This window comes from Callionymus lyra, chromosome 14, assembly GCF_982586985.1.
Source record: "Callionymus lyra chromosome 14, fCalLyr1.hap1.1, whole genome shotgun sequence".
In the NCBI taxonomy this organism is placed as follows: Eukaryota; Metazoa; Chordata; class Actinopteri; order Syngnathiformes; family Callionymidae; genus Callionymus; species Callionymus lyra.
In genome coordinates, this window is record NC_141831.1 from 4,856,153 (window position 1) to 4,880,699 (window position 24,547).

The 24,547-nt window shown below is 36.5% G+C and overlaps 1 protein-coding gene across 1 annotated transcript; it reads right to left on the reverse strand.

The window, feature by feature from the left end:
- Window positions 1-1,860: 1,860 nt before the first annotated feature.
- Window positions 1,861-21,330, reverse strand: LOC148065769 (LIM domain kinase 1-like). The gene is made up of 15 exons (XM_087806982.1): window positions 21,159-21,330; window positions 19,978-20,116; window positions 16,177-16,286; window positions 13,674-13,838; window positions 13,507-13,612; window positions 12,660-12,895; window positions 9,797-9,986; window positions 8,607-8,693; window positions 8,355-8,486; window positions 8,224-8,283; window positions 8,098-8,163; window positions 5,767-5,956; window positions 5,644-5,699; window positions 2,703-2,860; window positions 1,861-2,636 (listed from the first exon to the last, which is right to left on the reverse strand). Exons 1-15 carry the CDS (start codon window positions 21,200-21,202, stop codon window positions 2,141-2,143), a joined length of 2,235 nt encoding a protein of 744 aa, XP_087663108.1. The 5' UTR covers window positions 21,203-21,330; the 3' UTR covers window positions 1,861-2,140.
- Between the last annotated feature and the right edge of the window lie 3,217 nt (window positions 21,331-24,547).

Here is a 24,547-nt window from a genome sequence, read left to right on the forward strand (position 1 = left end):
GGTGTTGTGATAGTGTAGTAACAAGTATATATGTGTAGTATTGTCCAGTACTTGACACTGGTGTTGTGATAGTGTAGTAACAAGTATATATGTGTAGTATTGTCCAGTACTTGACTCTGGTTTTGTGATAGTGTAGTAACAAGTATATATGTGTAGTATTGTCCAGTACTTGACACTGGTGTTGTGATAGTGTACTAACAAGTATATATGTGTAGTATTGTCCAGTACTTGACACTGGTGTTGTGATAGTGTAGTAACAAGTACATATATGTAGTATTGTCCAGTACGTGACACTGGTGTTGTGATAGTGTAGTAACAAGTATGTATGTGTAGTATTGTCCAGTACTTGACTCTGGTGTTGTGATAGTGTAGTAACAAGTATATATGTGTAGTATTGTCCAGTACTTGACTCTGGTGATGTGATAGTGTAGTAACAAGTATATATGTGTAGTATTGTCCAGTACTTTACTCTGGTGATGTGATAGTGTAGTAACAAGTATATATGTGTAGTATTGTCCAGTACTTTACTCTGGTGATGTGATAGTGTAGTAACAAGTATATATGTGTAGTATTGTCCAGTACTTTACTCTGGTGTTGTGATAGTGTAGTAACAAGTATATATGTGTAGTATTGTCCAGTATTTTACTCTGGTCTTGTGATAGTGTAGTAACAAGTATATATGTGTAGTATTGTCCAGTACTTTACTCTGGTGATGTGATAGTGTAGTAACAAGTATATATGTGTAGTATTGTCCAGTACTTTACTCTGGTCTTGTGATAGGGTAGTAACAAGTATATATGTGTAGTATTGTCCAGTACTTTACTCTGGTGTTGTGATAGTGTAGTAACAAGTATATATGTGTAGTATTGTCCAGTACTTGACTCTGGTGATGTGCTAGTGTAGTAACAAGTATATATGTGTAGTATTGTCCAGTACTTTACTCTGGTGTTGTGATAGTGTAGTAACAAGTATATATGTGTAGTATTGTCCAGTACTTTACTCTGGTCTTGTGATAGTGTAGTAACAAGTATATATGTGTAGTATTGTCCAGTACTTTACTCTGGTGATGTGATAGTGTAGTAATAAGTATATATATGTAGTATTGTCCAGTACTTTACTCTGGTCTTGTGATAGGGTAGTAACAAGTATATATGTGTAGTATTGTCCAGTACTTGACTCTGGTGTTGTGATAGTGTAGTAACAAGTATATATGTGTAGTATTGTGGAGTATGTGACTCTGGTGTTGTGATAGTGTGGTAACAAGTATATATATGTAGTATTGTCCAGTACTTGACTCTGGTGTTGTGATAGTGTAGTAACAAGGATATATGTGTAGTATTGTGGAGTATGTGACTCTGGTGTTGTGATAGTGTAGTAACAAGTATATATATGTAGTATTGTCCAGTACTTGACTCTGGTGTTGTGATAGTGTAGTAACAAGTATATATGTGTAGTATTGTGGAGTATGTGACTCTGGTGTTGTGATAGTGTAGTAACAAGTATATATATGTAGTATTGTCCAGTACTTGACTCTGGTGTTGTGATAGTGTAGTAACAAGTATATATATGTAGTATTGTGGAGTATGTGACTCTGGTGTTGTGATAGTGTAGTAACAAGTATATATGTGTAGTATTGTGGAGTATGTGACTCTGGTGTTGTGATAGTGTAGTAACAAGTATATATATGTAGTATTGTGGAGTATGTGACTCTGGTGTTGTGATAGTGTAGTAACAAGTATATATATGTAGTATTTTCCAGTACTTGACTCTGGTGTTGTGATAGTATTGTATTGATGTATTCTGTGTAGTCATTTGAAAAAAAAACTACTTCCATTTTTTATAAATAAAGCTTTATTTAAACATGCGGTCGGACATTTTTAAACCACATCGATAAAGTGCCGTTTTCACAGTTTCTCGACGACGCTGCCGACAAAGTTCCTCCTAAAGTTTACCATCAATTTACTCAAACTTTTAGTGCGGAAGAATTTTCTGACGACGGCTCGAGTTTAATCTTTTTCACGTCTAAGTTCAAGCTCTGACGATGGATCAGTTACTTCAGATAAACCAGGTGTAAACTGTAGACGACAGAGAATGATATGTTGGTTCATCACAGCTGGTTTGTAAACAAATGATTCAAGAGTCACAGGAAAGAACTGTCGTCCTCGGATCCGCTCCATAACACTTTGCATTTCCTCCTGGCTCTGTTGGAACCAGGAAGTAGTTTGTGGTCTCTGATCGAGTCCTGGTCTCTGATCGAGTCCTGGTCTCTGATCGAGTCCTGGTCTCTGATCGAGTCCTGGTCTCTGATCGAGTCCTGGTCTCTGATCGAGTCCTGGTCTCTGATCGAGTCCTGGTCTCTGATCGGGTCCTGGTCTCTGATCGGGTCCTGGTCTCTGATCGAGTCCTGGTCTCTGATCGGGTCCTGGTCTCTGATCGGGTTCTCTTCACCAGCGCCGTCGATGAGGAGGTAACACTGATCCGACGCTTCTCCGTCGTCCGCCGCCGAGGACTTGTCGTGGTCGTGGTTCCTCCAGAAGGTCCTGCAGACCTGGTCCAGCTCGGAGAGCAGCGGCAGGCCGATGTCCAAGTGCATCAGGAGGTTCTCCAGCCACTCGTCCAGCTTCGTGAAGGAAGGTCTGAGGAAGAGTCGAGGACATCGTTAGGAATCACGAAGGTGTCGATGGTTAAGAATCTTTAGCTACCGTCGGTCGGCGTCCATGTCGCTGCAGAGAACGGCGAGCGGCAGGAAGGCCGGAGGACATCGGGCCGGGAGGTACTGCTCCAGGAAGCCGGCGACGTTCAGGCCGAAGTCGTTGGTCCGAGGGAGGAAGTCTGGGTCGGCGCTCACTCTGCCGATGATCTGATGGAGAACAAATATAATTTTATAGAGTAATAGAGTGTTTAATGAGTTCATCTGATTAATCACATTTTAATGTCGTATGTTCTCGAGGTCCCCAAAGAATTACATTTGCAGGAAAAATTGTAGAGCATGAAAATGAATAAACTAACAATCATCATTTCAAAAAGCAACAAATCACGATGTTTTTATTGACTGTTGAACGTTCAACGATTACATCTTTAAACCAGTGAAAATGATTGAAAAACAAACTCAGAGGGATCAATAAAGCTTATCCATCCGTCCATCTATCTAACTATCTATCTATATGATTTGAAGAAATACTTCATAGTTTACCAATATTTTGACAGGTCTTTGAGTGCTGTGTGTACCACATAAACCGGTTAAACGAGTTAGTAAAACCCAAAGTAATACAACAGTTTATAAAGCTTTTAAGACGCACTGTTGATGTTGGAGAAAATGTAAGGATTTTTAGTGAAATTAAGCAACGTCATTTGTTATTTTGTCTATAATCTATTACCTGTTAAATCGAACTTGAAAATTCACAAAAAACGGTGCCCTTGGACAAATGTAGATCTCCTGAGTCTGAAGAGACTTTGTGGAAAGACTCAAAGTCTCTGGAAGTCCACTAAACTTGAGGTGCACAGACTTCACCTCAGGGATCTGATGACTACAATGAGATGGTGGAAACTGCTAGATCTGATTACATCAGAAAACTGGTAGCAGCAAATAAGAAAAACCCCAAAGTGTTGTTTGTCACGATTAATTCTCTCGTGTCTCCTGCTCCTCAAATCACGCCTGTCTTCTGTGAAGCTGAAAGCAATGCATTGTTGAGATTTTTCATTGACAAAATTAAATTGATCAAATAGAAAATCTCTCCCTCTTTGTGTGGAACCCCTACTGTCTCTGAGCCCATCTCCTCCTCTTGGTCTTCCTTCACTGCTGTATCTCTTGGTGATATTTCAGCACTAGTGAACAAGATGAAACCCTCCTCTTGGTCAGATGACATCCTTCCTTGTAGGCTTTTTATCAAAGTATTTGATGTAATTGGCCCCTGGGTTACCAATATGGTGAACCTCTCCCTTTCCACAGGGGTTTTTCCCAATGCATTTAAACATGCCATTGTGGAGCCTTTGCACAAAAAGCCAGGCTTAGACCCGACTGACTGACGAGTAATTTCAGGCCTATTTCTAAGCTCCCTTTCTTGTCCAAGATCTTGGAGAAGGTGGTGTCTGAGCAGCTGTCTTTGTTCCTGGATCAGAGCGACATCCATGAGAAGTTTCAGTCTGGCTTCCGTAAACATCACTCTACGGAGACAGCTGTACTGAAAGTGTCCAGTGACATCATGATGTCGGCTGACTCTGGTAAATTCACTGTTCTGGTTCTCTTGGATCTGTCCTCAGCCTTTGACACAGTTGATCACCAGATCCTGCTGAGAAGACTGAGGGATGAAGTGGGACTGTCTTGGTCTGTGTTACAGTGGTTCTCATCTTACCTTTCTGGGCGCAGTTTTAGTGTATCTGCCAATCAAATGAGGTCTGAATCGGCAGATCTGTTGTGTGGAGTCCCTCAAGGTTCTATTCTGGGTCCTTTATTGTTTTTGCTGTACTTGATTCCCCTCGGTAAAATCATTCAGAGATTTCCTGATGTTTCTTATCACATTTTTGCTGATGACATCCAGCTCTACTGCTCTTTTGATCCAACTGAGCCCCAAGGGCTGAACAGCTTAGTCAATTGTTTGCTAGAAATCAAACAATGAGTGAAAACACTTTGCAGCTAAATGTGGACAAAACTGAAACTCTGGTGATTGCTCCTGATGATAAGGTTCCAGGGTTGAGTCAGTACTTGGGTGACTTAGGTCAGTCCGTCAAACTGAGCCTGAGAAACCTGGGTGTTGTATTTGATAAAGACATGTCTCTTGTTCGACACTGAAGAAAACTGACCAGAAACTGTTTCCTTCAACTGAGAAAAATCTCTAAACTTAGGAAAATGTTGTCGGAACATGATCTGGATCTTGTAATCCATGCGTTTCTGTCTTTCTGTTTTCATGTCTTACCAAGAAGGATGTGTCTCGCCTGCAGTTGATTCAGAACTCTGCAGCCAGAATTCTGAGCAGCTCTAGTAGAAGAACTCACATTTCTCCGATCCTTAAAACTCTTCACTGGCTTCCAGTTTCTTTCAGGATCATTTTAAAATTCTGGTTCTTACTTTCAGATCTATTCATGGTCAGACCTTCCATCAGTGATCCTTATCCAGACTTACACCCCAGCTCGGGCTCTGAGGTCTGTGGATCAGAATCTACTGATGGTTCCTGAACTTCAGGACCAGAGGAGAGAAATCCTTCATCTTAAGACGTTTTTATTTGTTCAGGCTCTTCCTTGATTTTCTGGAACTCCTGTTGTGTTATCAGTTTTATCTTGATCTTTAAAGTATATACTTTATTGAATATTGTTTTGATTGTTTAAGCGCTTTGTGACCCTGGTCTGGAAAAGCGCTATATAAATATGAATTACTTACTAACTTACTTACTTACCTATTTGAATCGTGTGTACAAGAATAAATCGATTTTGTCTGATAACTACTAAATGGGCTTCGCTGTAATGGGATTAGGAAGTGTTTGATGGAGAAAGAACCCTCTAGTGGTTATATAGCGCAACTGCTTGTCACGGCTGGTCACACGTATTAAAACATCATAAACACCCCTAATATATATTCAGGATATATATATATATATATATATATATATATATATATATATATATATATTTATAAAAATAGAGTGTTACCTCGCACATCATGATACCAAAGGAGAAGATGTCCACTCGTTCATCATAGGTTTTGCCTGGAGGTGAAAAAAAAAAAGAATCATGTAAAAAAAACCTACTGTTCAGGAAACATCGAGTTCCTACCGTGGATCATCTCCGGCGCCATCCAGTACGGGTTCCCGACCACCGTGTAGCGCTTCCTGCGGTCCAGCTTCCGTAGCTCGGGCGGAGTTCCCTTGGCAGGACGTTCCAAAGAAGAACCTTTTTTATTGTGGTTCCGCTCCTCCATCACCAGGCGAGCCAGTCCGAAGTCTGCCACGACCACCGACCCGTTCTAGAGGATCCGTGAAAACATTTTTACTGGACAATAATAATACGAAAACTTGAATGTACACTAAAAACTTCAGTTTTTAAGTTCATAAAAACATACTTTTACATAATTATTTAAAATTAAAGTTATTCCTAAATATAACTAAATTGAGAAGTCAACCATACAAGCGTACTAAAATCATCTGTTTGCAAATATAGATACACTTACATTTTTTTCATATGACTGAGGACAAGAGGATACTGTGACTCCAGCATCTTTTAAAGCCGGTGTTTGGTCATATATTTCATTCAAAATTAATGAAAGCAGTTACGACTTATGTGGTCCTTAGATTCAGAGTCAAGTACTCGACAATACTACAAATATATGCTTGTTACTACACTATCACAACACCAGAGTCAAGTACTGGACAATGCTACACATATATCCTTGTTACTACACTATCACAACACCAGAGTCAAGTACTGGACAATACTACACATATATACTTGTTACTACACTATCACAACACCAGAGTCAAGTACTGGACAATACTACACATATATCCTTGTTACTACACTATCACAACACCAGAGTCAAGTACTGGACAATACTACACATATATCCTTGTTACTACACTATCACAACACCAGAGTCAAGTACTGGACAATACTACACATATATCCTTGTTACTACACTATCACAACCCCAGAGTCAAGTACTGGACAATACTACACATATATACTTGTTACTAAACTATCACAACATCAGAGTCAAGTACTGGACAATACTACACATATATCCTTGTTACTACACTATCACAACCCCAGAGTCAAGTACTGGACAATACTACACATATATCCTTGTTACTACACTATCACAACACCAGAGTCAAGTACTGGACAATACTACACATATATACTTGTTACTACACTGGTACAACACCAGAGTCAAGTACTCGACAATACTACACATATATACTTGTTACTACACTATCTCAACACCAGAGTCAAGTACTGGACAATACTACACATATATACTTGTTACTACACTATCACAACACCAGAGTCAAGTACTGGACAATACTACACATATATCCTTGTTACTACACTATCACAACACCAGAGTCAAGTACTGGACAATACTACACATATATACTTGTTACTACACTATCACAACACCAGAGTCAAGTACTGGACAATACTACACATATATCCTTGTTACTACACTATCACAACACCAGAGTCAAGTACTGGACAATACTACACATATATACTTGTTACTACACTGGTACAACACCAGAGTCAAGTACTCGACAATACTACACATATATACTTGTTACTACACTATCACAACACCAGAGTCAAGTACTGGACAATACTACACATATATACTTGTTACTACACTATCACAACACCAGAGTCAAGTACTGGACAATACTACACATATATACTTGTTACTACACTATCACAACACCAGAGTCAAGTACTGGACAATACTACACATATATCCTTGTTACTACACTATCACAACACCAGAGTCAAGTACTGGACAATACTACACATATATACTTGTTACTACACTGGTACAACACCAGAGTCAAGTACTCGACAATACTACACATATATACTTGTTACTACACTTTCACAACACCAGAGTCAAGTACTGGACAATACTACACATATATACTTGTTACTACACTATCACAACACCAGAGTCAAGTACTGGACAATACTACACATATATACTTGTTACTACACTATCACAACACCAGAGTCAAGTACTGGACAATACTACACATATATACTTGTTACTACACTATTACAACACCAGAGTCAAGTACTGGACAATACTACACATATATACTTGTTACTACACTATCACAACACCAGAGTCAAGTACTGGACAATACTACACATATATACTTGTTACTACACTATCACAACACCAGAGTCAAGTACTGGACAATACTACACATATATACTTGTTACTACACTATCACAACACCAGAGTCAAGTACTGGACAATACTACACATATATACTTGTTGCTACAGTATTTAAATATATGGTATCGTTGTCACTGTACCGTATCAACAGATTCTTTACGATACACACTTCGTACTCAAGACACAAAAGTATACACAACGTGATTTTGTAGTTTTTTCACCTTCTTCACCAGGCAGTTGTAAGAGTTCAGATCTCGGTGGATGACGTTCATGGAGTGAAGATACGCCTGAGAAGAGAAGGAAGTACGAGTGACTTCCTGTTTGAGACTCTTGAGCCATGAACCCACCATCCCCGCGGCCACGTCTCTGGAGTAGCTGACCCTGACGCTCCAGGAGAAGTCGTCCTCCTGAGAACAAAGGTTCCATGAATGTGTTCGGGTCAGAACTCGGGTCAGAACTCGGACGAAGGAAGATTCACCATCTTGTCGATGGTTTCCTTGAGAGTTCCTCCTTCGATGTACTCGGAGACGAAGTGGACTCGCTTGTCTTTGTAGAACAGACCGATGAACCTCAGGACGTTGGGATGATCCAAGCAGCGCATCACCTTCACCTGCACAGGTGAACGTTTTTGTAACAGATGGATCTATATTTATTATGTTATATTAGTGTATTATATTGTTTTCTGAAAACAAATGTTTTCCTACACCTTTAATATTTACTAACTTCTCACCTCCTTCAGAAACGTCTTCTGCGTCTCTTCGTCAAACGCGATCAACTCCTTCATGACCATCACTTCTCCCGTCTCCTTGTGGGTCACCTTGACGGGTTAAAGGTCAAACTTTTCAGTTAAAAATCCAGGTTATAAAAACAAAGACCCTTTGAACATAATTACAGTAAACACCAGTTTGTCTTGTCCTCGTTCCTTGTTTATTGCGGGGGTTATTCTATAAAAAAAGTATATATATATATATATATATATATATATATATAACATTAAATTTTTTACGTTTATCATTTAATATCATTTCATTTTAATTTTACCATATATTTGAACTTGTAAATTGCATGTTCCTCTCAACAACCCTCGCAGTAACGATGATCTTAAATGCTGCCATAATGCCTTGCCGCCCAGCCATTCTATTTTTAAGTTTATAAAAAACATACTTTTACATAATTATTTAGACTTAAAATAATTCCTAAATATGACTAAATTTAGGAGTCTACCATACTAACGTACTCAATTCATCTGGTTGTAAATCTAGAAACACTTAAAATATTGCAATATTTTTTTCATTTGCCATGACTGAGGACAAGGGGATACAGTGACTCCCGCAGCTTTTAAAGCCAGTGTTGGGACAAACTGTATATTGCTTTCAAAACTAATGAAAGCAAATACGAGTTAGTGGTCTTTAGATTCAGAGTCAAGTACAATACTACAAATATATCCTACATCACAACTGTCGAGTACATTTTGACATGGAAACATTGATGTGGAATTTAAATACAGTATAGTAGCGACCAATCAGCCGTCACTGAATAGAGCAGCGTGTCTAAAGTAACACTGTTTTGTTGGCACCATAAGTAAGTAAGTAAGTAATTCTTATTTATATAGAGCTTTTCCAGACCAGGGTCTCAAAGCGCTTAAACAATCAAAACAACATTCAATAAAATATATACTTTAAAGGTCAAGATAAAACTGTGGTGATTACAGTGTCCCACTAAGTTGTGTTGTCACATTAAAGTGAATCTAATGTTTAAATAAATAACATGTTAGTATCAGAGTGAACAAGAACAAGTGGTTTTGATGTTCCTGACTGTAGCTTTATGCTATACATTTAAATACTTAGTACTGTGTGGAAAAACAAAAATACATAAAAGTGAACAAGAACTACTGTATTCTCAAATACACAACGGTATTACCTTCACGGCCTGTCCAAAGCATCCTCTTCCCAGCACCTCCCCGTGGATGAGGTCAGAAGGTCTGAAGATGCGATGGCTTCGATCTCCAGTGTCGACTCGCAGAGACTCAGAGCGAAACATCTCCCGTCTCTGAGAGAAGATCGAGGGAGATCCAGGAGACATGGAGGACTTGTCTATACTAGCACTGCGCCTGTCAGAGGAGAGGACCATGATGAAGATGAGGATGATGATGATGATGATGATGATGATGATGATGATGAAGATGAAGATGAAGATGAAGATGAAGATGAAGATGAAGATGAAGATGAAGATGAAGATGAAGATGATGATGATGATGAAGATGAAGATGAAGATGGAGATGAAGATGAAGATGAAGATGAAGATGAAGATGATGATAAGGATGAAGATGAAGATGAAGATGAAGATGAAGATGAAGATGATGATAAGGATGAAGATGAAGATGAAGATGAAGATGAAGATGAAGATGAAGATGAAGATGAAGATGAAGTTGAAGATGAAGATGAAGATGAAGATGAAGATGAAGATGAAGATAAAGATGAAGATGAAGATGATGATGAAGATGATGATGAAGATGAAGATGATTATGATGATGATGAAGATGATGATGAAGATGAAGATGAAGATGAAGATGAAGATGATGATGATGATGAAGATGATGATGATAATGATAAAGATGATAAAGATGATGAAGATGAAGATGAAGATGAAGATGAAGATGAAGATGAAGATGAAGATGATGATGATGAAGATGAAGATGAAGATGAAGAAGATTATGATGATGAAGATGAAGATAAAGATGAAGATGATAAAGATGATGATGATGAAGATGAAGATGAAGATGAAGATGAAGATGATGATGATGATGAAGATGAAGATGAAGATGAAGATGAAGTTGAAGATGAAGATGAAGATGAAGATGAAGATGAAGATGATGAAGATGATGATGAAGATGAAGATGAAGATGAAGATGAAGATGAAGAAGATTATGATGATGAAGATGATGATGAAGATGAAGATGATGATGAAGATGAAGATGAAGATGAAGATGATGAAGATGAAGATGAAGATGAAGATGAAGATGAAGATGATGAAGAGGAAGATAATGATGAAGATGATGATGATGATGAAGATTATGAAGATGAAGATGAAGATGATGATGATGATGATGATGATGATGATGATGATGATGATGATGAAGATGAAGATGAAGATGATGGAGAGGAAGATGAAGATAATGATGAAGATGATGATGATGATGAAGATTATGAAGATAAAGATGATGATGATGAAGATTATGAAGATGAAGATGAAGATGATGAAGATGAAGATGAAGATGAAGATGAAGATGAAGATGAAGATGAAGATGATGATGATGATGAAGATGATGAAGATGAAGATGAAGATGAAGATGAAGAAGATGAAGATGAAGATGAAGATGATGATGATGATGATGATGATGATGAAGATGATGATGAAGATGAAGATGAAGATGAAGATGAAGATGAAGAACATGATGATGAAGATGATGATGAAGATGAAGAAGATGATGATGAAGATGAAGATGAAGATGAAGAAGATGATGATGAAGATGATGATGAAGATGAAGAAGATGATGATGAAGATGAAGATGAAGATGAAGATGAAGAAGATGATGATGAAGATGAAGATGAAGATGAAGATGATGATGAAGATGATGAAGAAGAAGATGAAGATGAAGATGAAGAAGATGATGATGAAGATGAAGATGAAGATGAAGATGAAGATGAAGATGAAGATGATGATGATGATGAAGATGATGAAGATGAAGATGAAGATGAAGATGAAGATGAAGAAGATGATGATGAAGATGAAGATGAAGATGAAGATGAAGATGAAGATGATGATGATGATGAAGATGATGAAGATGAAGATGAAGATGAAGATGAAGAAGATGATGATGAAGATGAAGATGAAGATGAAGATGAAGATGAAGATGAAGAAGATGATGATGAAGATGAAGATGAAGATGAAGATGAAGAAGATGATGATGAAGATGAAGATGAAGATGAAGATGAAGATGAAGATGATGATGATGATGAAGATGAAGATGAAGATGAAGATGAAGATGAAGATGAAGATGAAGAAGATGATGATGAAGATGAAGATGAAGATGAAGATGAAGATGATGAAGATGATGAAGATGAAGATGAAGATGAAGAAGATGATGATGAAGATGAAGATGAAGATGAAGATGAAGATGAAGATGAAGAAGATGATGATGAAGATGAAGATGAAGATGAAGATGAAGATGAAGATGAAGATGAAGAAGATGATGATGAAGATGAAGATGAAGATGAAGATGAAGATGAAGATGAAGATGAAGATGATGAAGATGATGATGAAGATGAAGATGAAGATGAAGAAGATGATGATGAAGATGAAGATGAAGATGAAGAAGATGATGATGAAGATGAAGATGAAGATGAAGATGAAGATGAAGATGAAGATGAAGAAGATGATGATGAAGATGAAGATGAAGATGAAGATGAAGATGAAGATGAAGATGAAGAAGATGATGATGAAGATGAAGATGAAGATGAAGATGAAGATGAAGATGAAGATGAAGATGAAGATGAAGAAGATGATGATGAAGATGAAGATGAAGATGAAGATGAAGATGAAGATGAAGATGAAGATGAAGATGATGATGAAGATGATGAAGATGAAGATGAAGATGAAGATGAAGATGAAGAAGATGAAGATGAAGATGATGATGAAGATGATGAAGATGAAGATGAAGATGAAGATGAAGATGAAGAAGATGAAGATGAAGATAAGGTAATAGTCCACGAGTCAACATTACATGATGTGTCTGGATCTCATCCCCTTCACTCCATGCTGCTGAGAGAGTCTCGTGGTCTCGTCCTCTCCTGACCCTGAACCAGGTTCCTCCTCCAGACTCGGCAGTTTAGGAGGAGCTCGGACCTTGTTGCTCACACTGACCTCAGCCTGGACGTCTGGAGGAGGATTCTTGGAGCGACGGTTACGTTCGATGGTCAGCTGCAGAGATTTGTCTGCGTCCTTCATCACAGCGTTCATCTAAGAGATAAGAGTGTGTCAGCAGTGACTCATGTGAGTATATCTGGATATTTTATTTAATTAATATTTACTAATGAAACATATTCTTTAAACAACTCAATTCAATTATTTGTATATTGAAAGGTTTTTTTGTAATAATTTAATTTTAAAAACATGTTTCAAAATTGTAATTACAATAATTCATTTTTTATTAAATTCAATATTAAAAAAAAATCTTAGACTTTAGATTAAACATTAAAAAATTGGTTTAATAAATAATAATAAAATTGATCGTTATCGTCTACCACGTCATGTGACCGTCTGAGAGTTGGATCAGCATCTCTGTGCTCTGTTAGTAATGTCTGGTGACTCTATTATACCAACATTTATATTCTGCATTTAAAAGACTAAAAATTGAGAAATATTTAATTCTGGACAATCATTTTTGAATAATTAGACTTATAAAATCAAACTATGTGTATGTGTACAAATATTTAAACCTCTCGATATATACATTATTTTAATCAATTAATTAAAAAAAGCTTATAAAGCTAATAAAACAACAACATTTCAATAAATAAACACAAGTCTCAACATTTTAAAACATCTTAACGATTCAGGACGTTTGAAACCTTCTCTTGGGAGATGTTGTTCACCGGGATTCCATTGACCTCCAGGATGTGGTCGCCCACGTGGATGGAGGGTTGTTGGTTTGAGCCAGGGTCATCAGCGTCCAGTCTTTAACGAGTGAAGACATTAAAATCAGACTCTCGTGTGGAAGAGAAACTTTCAAACTCACTCTGCGACGGTGATGACGGGCCTGTTGTCGGCGTTGACCTCTGAACTCACGCCCAGCCCACGTCGAGAGCCGCTCGTTCTCAGAGGAAGTGAAACGAGCGCCACCATGTGGGGGGCGTCGGTACTCGGAGCGGTCGATGCGTCGTCAGGACAGAAACAGCTCCCACTGCAGGACGAACGTAAAAATGCATTTAATCAGGTTTTTTTTTAACGTGTTTATGGAAGTGACATCAGAATATTAGATGATTGGATTCAACACTTTATTTTTAGCCTTTTTAAATCAAAATAATCATATAATAATTAATACATAAATACATGTCGTTCAGATCATTAAATGTATTTAAAGAAGAGAATAATTTAAATAATTAATACATAAATACATATAGTTAAAGATGAGAATAATTAAAATAATTAATACATAAATACATGTCGTTCAAATCATTAAATATAATTAAAGAAGAGAATAATTAATATAATAAATACATGTCATTCAGTTCATTAAATGTAATTAAAGAAGAGAATCATTTAAATAATTAATACATAAATACATGTCGTTCAAATCATTAAATATAATTAAAGAAGAGAATAATTAATATAATAAATACATAAATACATGTCATTCAGTTCATTAAATGTAATTAAAGAAGAAAATAATTAAAATAATTAATACATAAATACATGTCGTTCAAATCATTAAATATAATTAAAGAAGAGAATAATTAAAATAATTAATACATAAATACATGTCATTCAGTTCATTAAATGTAATTAAAGAAGAGAATAATTAAAATAATTAATACATAAATACATGTCATTCAGTTCATTAAATGTAATTAAAGAAGAGAATAATTAAAATAATGATTACATAAATACATGTCGTTCACATAATTAAATGTAATTAAAGAAGAGAATAATTAAAATAATTAATACATAAATACATGTCGTTCACATAATTAAATGTAATTAAAGAATAGAATAATTATAATAATTAATACATAAATACATGTCGTTCACATAATTAAATGTAATTAAAGAAGAGAATAATTAAAATAATTAATACATAAATACATGTCGTTCACATAATTAAATGTAATTAAAGAATAGAATAATTATAATAATTAATACATAAATACATGTCGTTCACATAATTAAATGTAATTAAAGAAGAGAATAATTAAAATAATTAATACATAAATACATGTCGTTCACATAATTCAAATGTAATTAAAGAAGAGAATAATTAAAATAATTAATACATAATACATATAATTAAAGAAGAGAATAATTAAAATAATTAATACATAAATACATGTCGTTCACATCATTAAATGTAATTAAATAAGAGAATAATTAAAATAATTAATACATAAATACATGTCGTTCACATCATTAAATGTAATTAAATAAGAGAATAATTAAAATAATTAATACATAAATACATGTCGTTCACATCATTAAATATAATTAAAGAAGAGAATAATTGAAATAATTAATACATAAATAAATATAGTTAAAGAAGAGAATAATTAAAATAATTAATACATAAATACATGTCGTTCAAATCATTAAATATAATTAAAGAAGAGAATAATTAAAATAGTAAATACATAAATACATGTCATTCAGTTCATTAAATGTAATTAAAGAAGAGAATAATTAAAATAATTAATACATAAATACATGTCGTTCACATAATTAAATGTAATTAAAGAAGAGAATAATTAAAATAATTAATACATAAATACATATAATTAAAGAAGAGAGAAGAGAATAATTAAAATAATTAATACATAAATACATGTCGTTCACATCATTAAATATAGTTAAAGAAGAGATTAATTAAAATAATTAATACATAAATACATGTCGTTCACATCATTAAATATAGTTAAAGAAGAGAATAATTAAAATAATTAATACATAAATACATATAATTAAAGAAGAGAATAATTAAAATAATTAATACATAAATACATATAATTAAAGAAGAGAATAATTAAAATAATTAATACATAAATACATATAATTAAAGAAGAGAATAATTAAAATAATTAATACATAAATACATGTCGTTCACATCATTAAATATAATAAAAAGCTAAAGGAAGAAATCGAACCTCCAGCCAATCATGCGACAAGCAGACGATCATGTGACCACGTAGAGTCACACGATCCAGTAGCTCTGTGCTCTGTTGGTCTAGTCTGGTGACGCTATTGTACCAACATTTTTACATTGAATTTCATTATTATCATTTGAAAATTATTATTATTTGTATATCAAACTCTATGTCTGAAAACAAATGGTTAATTCTGAATATATTGAAAATGTTTTATTTGATAATTGAAAAAAGGGAACCTTTCAAATGCAGTTATTCAATAAAAGGAAGTTCAGCCTTTCATGTAAAAGTCGTTGAGTTAAGGTTTGTAGAAATAAAAGTAAAATGTTACTCAATATTCTGACGACATCGTCACACTTCCATATTCCCGCCGTCGTACTTCCTCACCAGTACAAGCGAGTTCGTTCCAGCAGCACGTATGTGTCGCCGACACCGATGAACATGTTGCACGTCTGACAAGAGAAACACTCGGGATGATACTTCTGCTCTCCTGCGACCTGGTGGGAAAACAAACATGGTGGGCTGAGAAAAACATCCTCAACGTCCTCAGCCCGAAAAAATCTTTTATCAGCAACACTAACAGAGGATGTTTGACACAAAGACTTCACAGAAGGTGCAGGAAGTCTTTGAAAAGCTAAAAGCTCTCGGATTTTGGCAACTGTGTAGCAGGTTTAGTTTTTAGACACATTGATATATTGGAGGAGAAGATCCACGTCTTTTTAAGGTGGTGGTACTTAAACTTAAACTTAAACCAACTTAAACTTAAACTGTCCTTTTCATTTCTTTGTCAATGTTCTTTCGTCTTCATCGTCTCGTCGTTACCTTCATCAGTTCCTTCAAGATTCATTTTGAAAAAGGAATTAGATACAATACACTGGAGCAGTTCCTCTTCTCCTGCATGTTCTGTTCCTCATCTAGTCCACCACAAGATGCTCCTCTTGTCTTGAACATTGTTTACATGTAGACCACGAGAATTCTGAGCCGCTCTAGTAGAAGAACTCACATTTCTCCTTCAAACTCTTCACTGGCAGTTTCTTTCAGGATCATTTTAAAATTCTGGTTCTTACTTTCAGATCTATTCATGGTCAGACCTTCCATCAGTGATCTGATCCAGACTTACACCCCAGCTCGGGCTCTGAGGTCTGTGGATCAGAATCTACTGATGGTTCCTGGACTTCAGGACCAGAGGAGAGAAATCCTTCCAGACTGTTGCTCCTAAGCTTTGGAACCATCTCTGTGTTTGATGATCTACTGACTCCTTCAAGAAACATCTGTGTTTGATGATCTACTGACTCCTTCAAGAAACATCTGCGTTTGATGATCTACTGACTCCTTCAAGAAACATCTGCGTTTGATGATCTACTGACTCCTTCAAGAAACATCTGTGTTTGATGATCTACTGACTCCTTCAAGAAACATCTGTGTTTGATGATCTACTGACTCCTTCAAGAAACATGTGTGTTTGATGATCTACTGACTCCTTCAAGAAACATCTGCGTTTGATGATCTACTGACTCCTTCAAGAAACATCTGCGTTTGATGATCTACTGACTCCTTCAAGAAACATCTGTGTTTGATGATCTACTGACTCCTTCAAGAAACATCTGTGTTTGATCATCTACTGACTCCTTCAAGAACCATCTGCGTTTGATGATCTACTGACTCCTTCAAGAAACATCTGTGTTTGATGATCTACTGACTCCTTCAAGAAACATCTGTGTTTGATGATCTACTGACTCCTTCACGAAACATCTGTGTTTGATGATCTACTGACTTCTTCAAGAAACATCTGTGTTTGATGATCTACTGACTCCTTCAAGAAACATCTGTGTTTGATGATCTACTGACTCCTTCAAGAAACATCTGTGTTTGATGATCTACTGACTCCTTCAAGAAACATCTGTGTTTGATGATCTACTGACTCCTTCAAGAAACATCTGTGTTTGATGATCTACTGACTCCTTCAAGAAACATGTGTGTTTGATGATCTACTGACTCCTTCAAGAAACATCTGTGTTTGATGATCTACTGACTCCTTCAAGAAACATCTGTGTTTGATGATCTACTGACTCCTTCAAGAAACATGTGTGTTTGATGATCTACTGACTCCTTCAAGAAACATGTGTGTTTGATGATCTACTGACTCCTTCAAGAAACATCTGTGTTTGATGATCTACTGACTCCTTCAAGAAACATCTGTGTTTGATGATCTACTGACTCCTTCAAGAAACATCTGTGTTTGATGATCTACTGACTCCTTTAAGAAACATCTGTGTTTGATGATCTACTGACTCCTTCAAGAAACATCTGTGTTTGATGATCTACTGACTCCTTCAAGAAACATCCGTGTTTGATGATCTACTGACTCCTTCAAGAAACATCTGTGTTTGATGATCTACTGACTCCTTCAAGAAACATCTGTGTTTGATGATCTACTGACTCCTTCAAGAAACATCTGTGTTTGATGATCTACTGACTCCTTCAAGAAACATCTGTGTTTGATGATCTACTGACTCCTTCAAGAAACATCTGTGTTTGATGATCTAATGACTCCTTCAAGAAACATCTGTGTTTGATGATCTACTGACTCCTTCAAGAAACATCTGTGTTTGATGATCTACTGACTCCTTCAAGAAACATCTGTGTTTGATGATCTACTGACTCCTTCAAGAAACATCTGTGTTTGATGATCTACTGACTCCTTCAAGAAACATCTGTGTTTGATGATCTACTGACTCCTTCAAGAAACATGTGTGTTTGATGATCTACTGACTCCTTCAAGAAACATGTGTGTTTGATGATCTACTGACTCCTTCAAGAAACATGTGTGTTTGATGATCTAATGACTCCTTCAAGAAACATCTGTGTTTGATGATCTACTGACTCCTTCAAGAAACATCTGTGTTTGATGATCTACTGACTCCTTCAAGAAACATCTGTGTTTGATGATCTACTGACTCCTTCAAGAAACATGTGTGTTTGATGATCTACTGACTCCTTCAAGAAACATGTGTGTTTGATGATCTACTGACTCCTTCAAGAAACATCTGTGTTTGATGATCTACTGACTCCTTCAAGAAACATCTGTGTTTGATGATCTACTGACTCCTTCAAGAAACATCTGTGTTTGATGATCTACTGACTCCTTCAAGAAACATCTCAAGACACTTTTATTTGAGCTTTTCCTTGATTCTCTGAGACTCTTGTGTTGTTCTCAGTTTTATCTTGACCTTTAAAGTATATACTTTATTGAATATTGTTTTGATTGTTTAAGAGCTTTGTGACCCTGGTCTGGAAAAGCGCTATAGAAATATTACTTACTTACTTAATGGTTTATAAACCATTCAGTTAAAAAATAATGTATATTGAGAAATTGAGAAAGAAAAAAGTCAGAAATAATTTAACAAAGTCATATTTTTCATAAAATACTAAAATAGATGCAGAAAAAAATGGTTGAAAGTAATTTACTACGTGCGTGAATTTGTCGTAAGAGATTGTTCTGCGTAGACAGTTTTTTTTTTTGTATTCATTTCTGTCGTGTTCAGATAAAGGTTGAGATTTCTACAGAAAGTAGTTCCTATTTATTTTATGTAGTATATTTTTACCCGATGAAGATGAAGATGAAGATGAAGATGAAGATGAAGATGAAGATGAAGAAGATGAAGATGAAGAAGATGAAGATGAAGAAGATGAAGAAGATGAAGATGAAGATGAAGATGAAGATGAAGAAGATGAAGATGAAGATGAAGATGAAGATGAAGATGATGAAGATGAAGATGAAGATGAAGAAGATGAAGATGAAGATGAAGATGAAGATGAAGATGAAGAAGATGAAGATGAAGATGAAGATGAAGATGATGAAGATGAAGATGAAGATGAAGAAGATGAAGATGAAGATGAAGATGAAGATGAAGATGAAGATGAAGATGAAGATGAAGAAGATGAAGATGAAGATGAAGATGAAGATGAAGATGAAGAAGATGAAGATGAAGATGAAGATGAAGATGAAGATGAAGATGAAGATGAAGATGAAGAAGATGAAGATGAAGATAAGTATATTTTTACCCAGGGGAGTACATTTTCGTCTGAGTAACAGTACTTTCACTTGTGTAGAATATTCTGGGACTTCCAAGGAACGATGGAATCCTAATACAAGTGTTTGGTTTAGTTATCAAACCTTCTCCTCACCATGACGAGTCCGGTGGAGATGGTCTCGCTGCAGCTGTGACATCGATCCCCGAAGCGCGTCCAGTAGTGTTTCTTGCAGAAGAGCAGCTCGTCTCGCTGGTAGAACCAGTTGGAGAGGAGGCTGCTGCAGTCGCTGCACCTGCGACGGAGGAAGACGTGGAGAAACGAGGAGGTCAGCCAGGAAGAGTCTTCCATGAGAGGAAGTAGATTGAACTCCTATCATCCTGATCCATCCTCATACACGTCTTTAAACGTCTTCTATGGAAGCGTGACGTCAGGATGAAGCAGAATGGTAGAACCCGGAGCAGAAACTTCTTATCTCTCCGACAGCTGCGGGAGGAAACTTCCTGAACGCTCCTGAACTTCCTCACTGTTACAATAGGGAGTGAAAAGGTTCGATGATGTAAGTCATGAAAGTTATTTCACTCCCACGACAGCTTCACGTCAGAAGGTTCTGTCTCTCCTTGAATCTCAGTGTCCTCGTGGTTCTGGTCCGTTCAAGCCCGAGACTGTGTCACGACCTCTGTGTGTAGTTAGCTGTAGTTTTGTCGTGATGCAAACAATGTGTGATGATGTGTTTTCCTGTCGGACTTCCTCAAACTAACGCCTGGTTAACCCACTGTAGTAAACATTGACCGAGTTTTTTTCTATTGTGTCTCTATTTACCAGCATTCTATGGCATCAAGTTTAGTAAATGGACTTGATTGTTACATTTAATCAAATGATTTAAAATAGGAAGAAACTTGTTCCTCAATAATTCAGTTACAAGTCAATACAAGATTTTAACTGTAAAAACCTTCTGCTAATTCATGATAAAACTACTATAACATTCGGCTTATTCTGTCTGTGGCAGGATTTCAGTGAAATAAATGAAAAACTGAATCTATTTCTAATGTAAAACATTATATTTGCGGCGTTAATGTTAAAGAAGACAAATAACTATTGACATTTTTACTATTTACAGATTGTTTTCTTCTCTCTAAATCCACTTGTTGACAATTCTTTAAAAAAAAAAAACAGTGAAACATTAACAACAATGGACGAGTCAATAAACAGTACATTATCTGATCGTTACTACAGGAGTTTGTTATCCATGAACCTCTTTGTTCTGACACAAGGAAGTAGCATCTCTTCACCTCGATCGTGGATCCCATCCCTCCATCCCTGACAGCAGGTCTTACCTTCCCTTCATCCCTCGACGAAAGCGCTGATCTCTCCTGGACATTCTGTCACTTTGAAGATCACGAACTTTGAACTGTGAGGGTTCACGAGCGCTGCATGTTCCTCTCGCCGTCTCTCACTTCCTGTAAACTCTGGTTCCTCGTGCGACGACTGTGAGAAAAACTCTGACACCAGCTGGACTCTCTGGTTCTTCGGCTGCCAAGAAAACCCAAGTTTAGACCCTCACGCCCCTCCCTCCCGGTCCGGTTACGTCTACTGTAACCGACCCGGACGGATACAGTTACACGGGGTCGACCCGCGAGTCTCAAGACATGTGTTTTCTCAGGGTTTTATTTTGTTGTTTAAACTTTTTGAATTTCTAATTGTTTTGAACTTGTCATCCCACTCATGACCCCACTTGTCACGGTTTCTCAAAGGCTTGTCTTCTGTCCTGGAAATTCTTTCTCAGTTAGAGCATTAATAATAAATGTTAAACATTGTATCTAAAAAAAGAAAACGTGTCACACGTCAATTAATTGAATGTGTCTTGTTACATAATAGTTAATGTTTTATTAATGATGTACTAGCTAAAGTACCCAGAGTCGCCCAGGGATTTTTGTAAGATATAAAAAAACGGGAAATAATATTTTAAAATTGCAAATGCCGTGTTATTTAGTAAGTTAGTAATTAATTAGTATTTATAGAGCACTTTTCCAGACCAGGGTCACAAAGCGCTTCAACAATCAAAACAATACTCAATAATATATATACTTTAAAAGATCAAGATAACACCGAAACAAACACAAGAGTCTCAGAGAATCAAGGAAAAGCTCAAATAAAAGTGTATTGAGATGTTTCTTGAAGGAGTCAGTAGATCATCAAACACACAGATGTTTCTTGAAGGAGTCAGTAGATCATCAAACACAGATGTTTCTTGAAGGAGTCAGTAGATCATCAAACACAGATGTTTCTTGAAGGAGTCAGTAGATCATCAAACACAGATGTTTCTTGAAGGAGTCAGTAGATCATCAAACACAGATGTTTCTTGAAGGAGTCAGTAGATCATCAAACACAGATGTTTCTTGAAGGAGTCAGTAGATCATCAAACACACAGATGTTTCTTGAAGGAGTCAGTAGATCATCAAACACAGATGTTTCTTGAAGGAGTCAGTAGATCATCAAACACAGATGTTTCTTGAAGGAGTCAGTAGATCATCAAACACAGATGTTTCTTGAAGGAGTCAGTAGATCATCAAACACAGATGTTTCTTGAAGGAGTCAGTAGATCATCAAACACAGATGTTTCTTGAAGGAGTCAGTAGATCATCAAACACAGATGTTTCTTGAAGGAGTCAGTAGATCATCAAACACACATGTTTCTTGAAGGAGTCAGTAGATCATCAAACACAGATGTTTCTTGAAGGAGTCAGTAGATCATCAAACACAGATGTTTCTTGAAGGAGTCAGTAGATCATCAAACACAGATGTTTCTTGAAGGAGTCAGTAGATCATCAAACACAGATGTTTCTTGAAGGAGTCAGTAGATCATCAAACACAGATGTTTCTTGAAGGAGTCAGTAGATCATCAAACACAGATGTTTCTTGAAGGAGTCAGTAGATCATCAAACACAGATGTTTCTTGAAGGAGTCAGTAGATCATCAAACAAAGATGTTTCTTGAAGGAGTCAGTAGATCATCAAACACAGATTTTTCTTGAAGGAGTCAGTAGATCATCAAACACAGATGTTTCTTAAAGGAGTCAGTAGATCATCAAACACAGATGGTTCTTGAAGGAGTCAGTAGATCATCAAACACAGATGTTTCTTGAAGGAGTCAGTAGATCATCAAACACAGATGGTTCTTGAAGGAGTCAGTAGATCATCAAACACAGATGTTTCTTGAAGGAGTCAGTAGATCATCAAACACACAGATGTTTCTTGAAGGAGTCAGTAGATCATCAAACACAGATGTTTCTTGAAGGAGTCAGTAGATCATCAAACACAGATGTTTCTTGAAGGAGTCAGTAGATCATCAAACACAGATGTTTCTTGAAGGAGTCAGTAGATCATCAAACACACAGATGTTTCTTGAAGGAGTCAGTCGATCATCAAACACAGATGTTTCTTGAAGGAGTCAGTAGATCATCAAACACAGATGTTTCTTGAAGGAGTCAGTAGATCATCAAACACAGATGTTTCTTGAAGGAGTCAGTAGATCATCAAACACAGATGTTTCTTGAAGGAGTCAGTAGATCATCAAACACAGATGTTTCTTGAAGGAGTCAGTAGATCATCAAACACAGATGTTTCTTGAAGGAGTCAGTAGATCATCAAACACAGATGGTTCTTGAAGGAGTCAGTAGATCATCAAACACAGATGTTTCTTGAAGGAGTCAGTAGATCATCAAACAAAGATGTTTCCTGAAGGAGTCAGTAGATCATCAAACACAGATTTTTCTTGAAGGAGTCAGTAGATCATCAAACACAGATGTTTCTTGAAGGAGTCAGTAGATCATCAAACACAGATGTTTCTTAAAGGAGTCAGTAGATCATCAAACACAGATGGTTCTTGAAGGAGTCAGTAGATCATCAAACACAGATGTTTCTTGAAGGAGTCAGTAGATCATCAAACACAGATGGTTCTTGAAGGAGTCAGTAGATCATCAAACACAGATGTTTCTTGAAGGAGTCAGTAGATCATCAAACACAGATGGTTCTTGAAGGAGTCAGTAGATCATCAAACACAGATGTTTCTTGAAGGAGTCAGTAGATCATCAAACACACAGATGTTTCTTGAAGGAGTCAGTAGATCATCAAACACAGATGTTTCTTGAAGGAGTCAGTAGATCATCAAACACAGATGTTTCTTGAAGGAGTCAGTAGATCATCAAACACAGATGTTTCTTGAAGGAGTCAGTAGATCATCAAACACAGATGTTTCTTGAAGGAGTCAGTAGATCATCAAACACAGAGATGTTTCTTGAAGGAGTCAGTAGATCATCAAACACAGATGTTTCTTGAAGGAGTCAGTAGATCATCAAACACACAGATGGTTCCGAAGCTTAGGAGCAACAGTGTGGAAGGATTTCTCTCCTCTGGTCCGGAAGTTCAGGAACCATCAGGAGATTCTGATCCACAGACCTCAGAGCCCGAGCTGGGGTGTAAGTCTGGATCAGATCACTGATGGAAGGTCTGACCATGAATAGATCTGAAAGTAAGAACCAGAATTTTAAAATGATCCTGAAAGAAACTGGAAGCCAGTGAAGAGTTTGAAGGAGAAATGTGAGTTCTTCTACTAGAGCTGCTCAGAATTCTGGCTGCAGAGTTTCGTATGAACTGCAGGCGAGACACATCCTTCTGGTTTGTGTCTCCTCATCAACGATGGCAATAAAAATTCTGATTCAGATGTT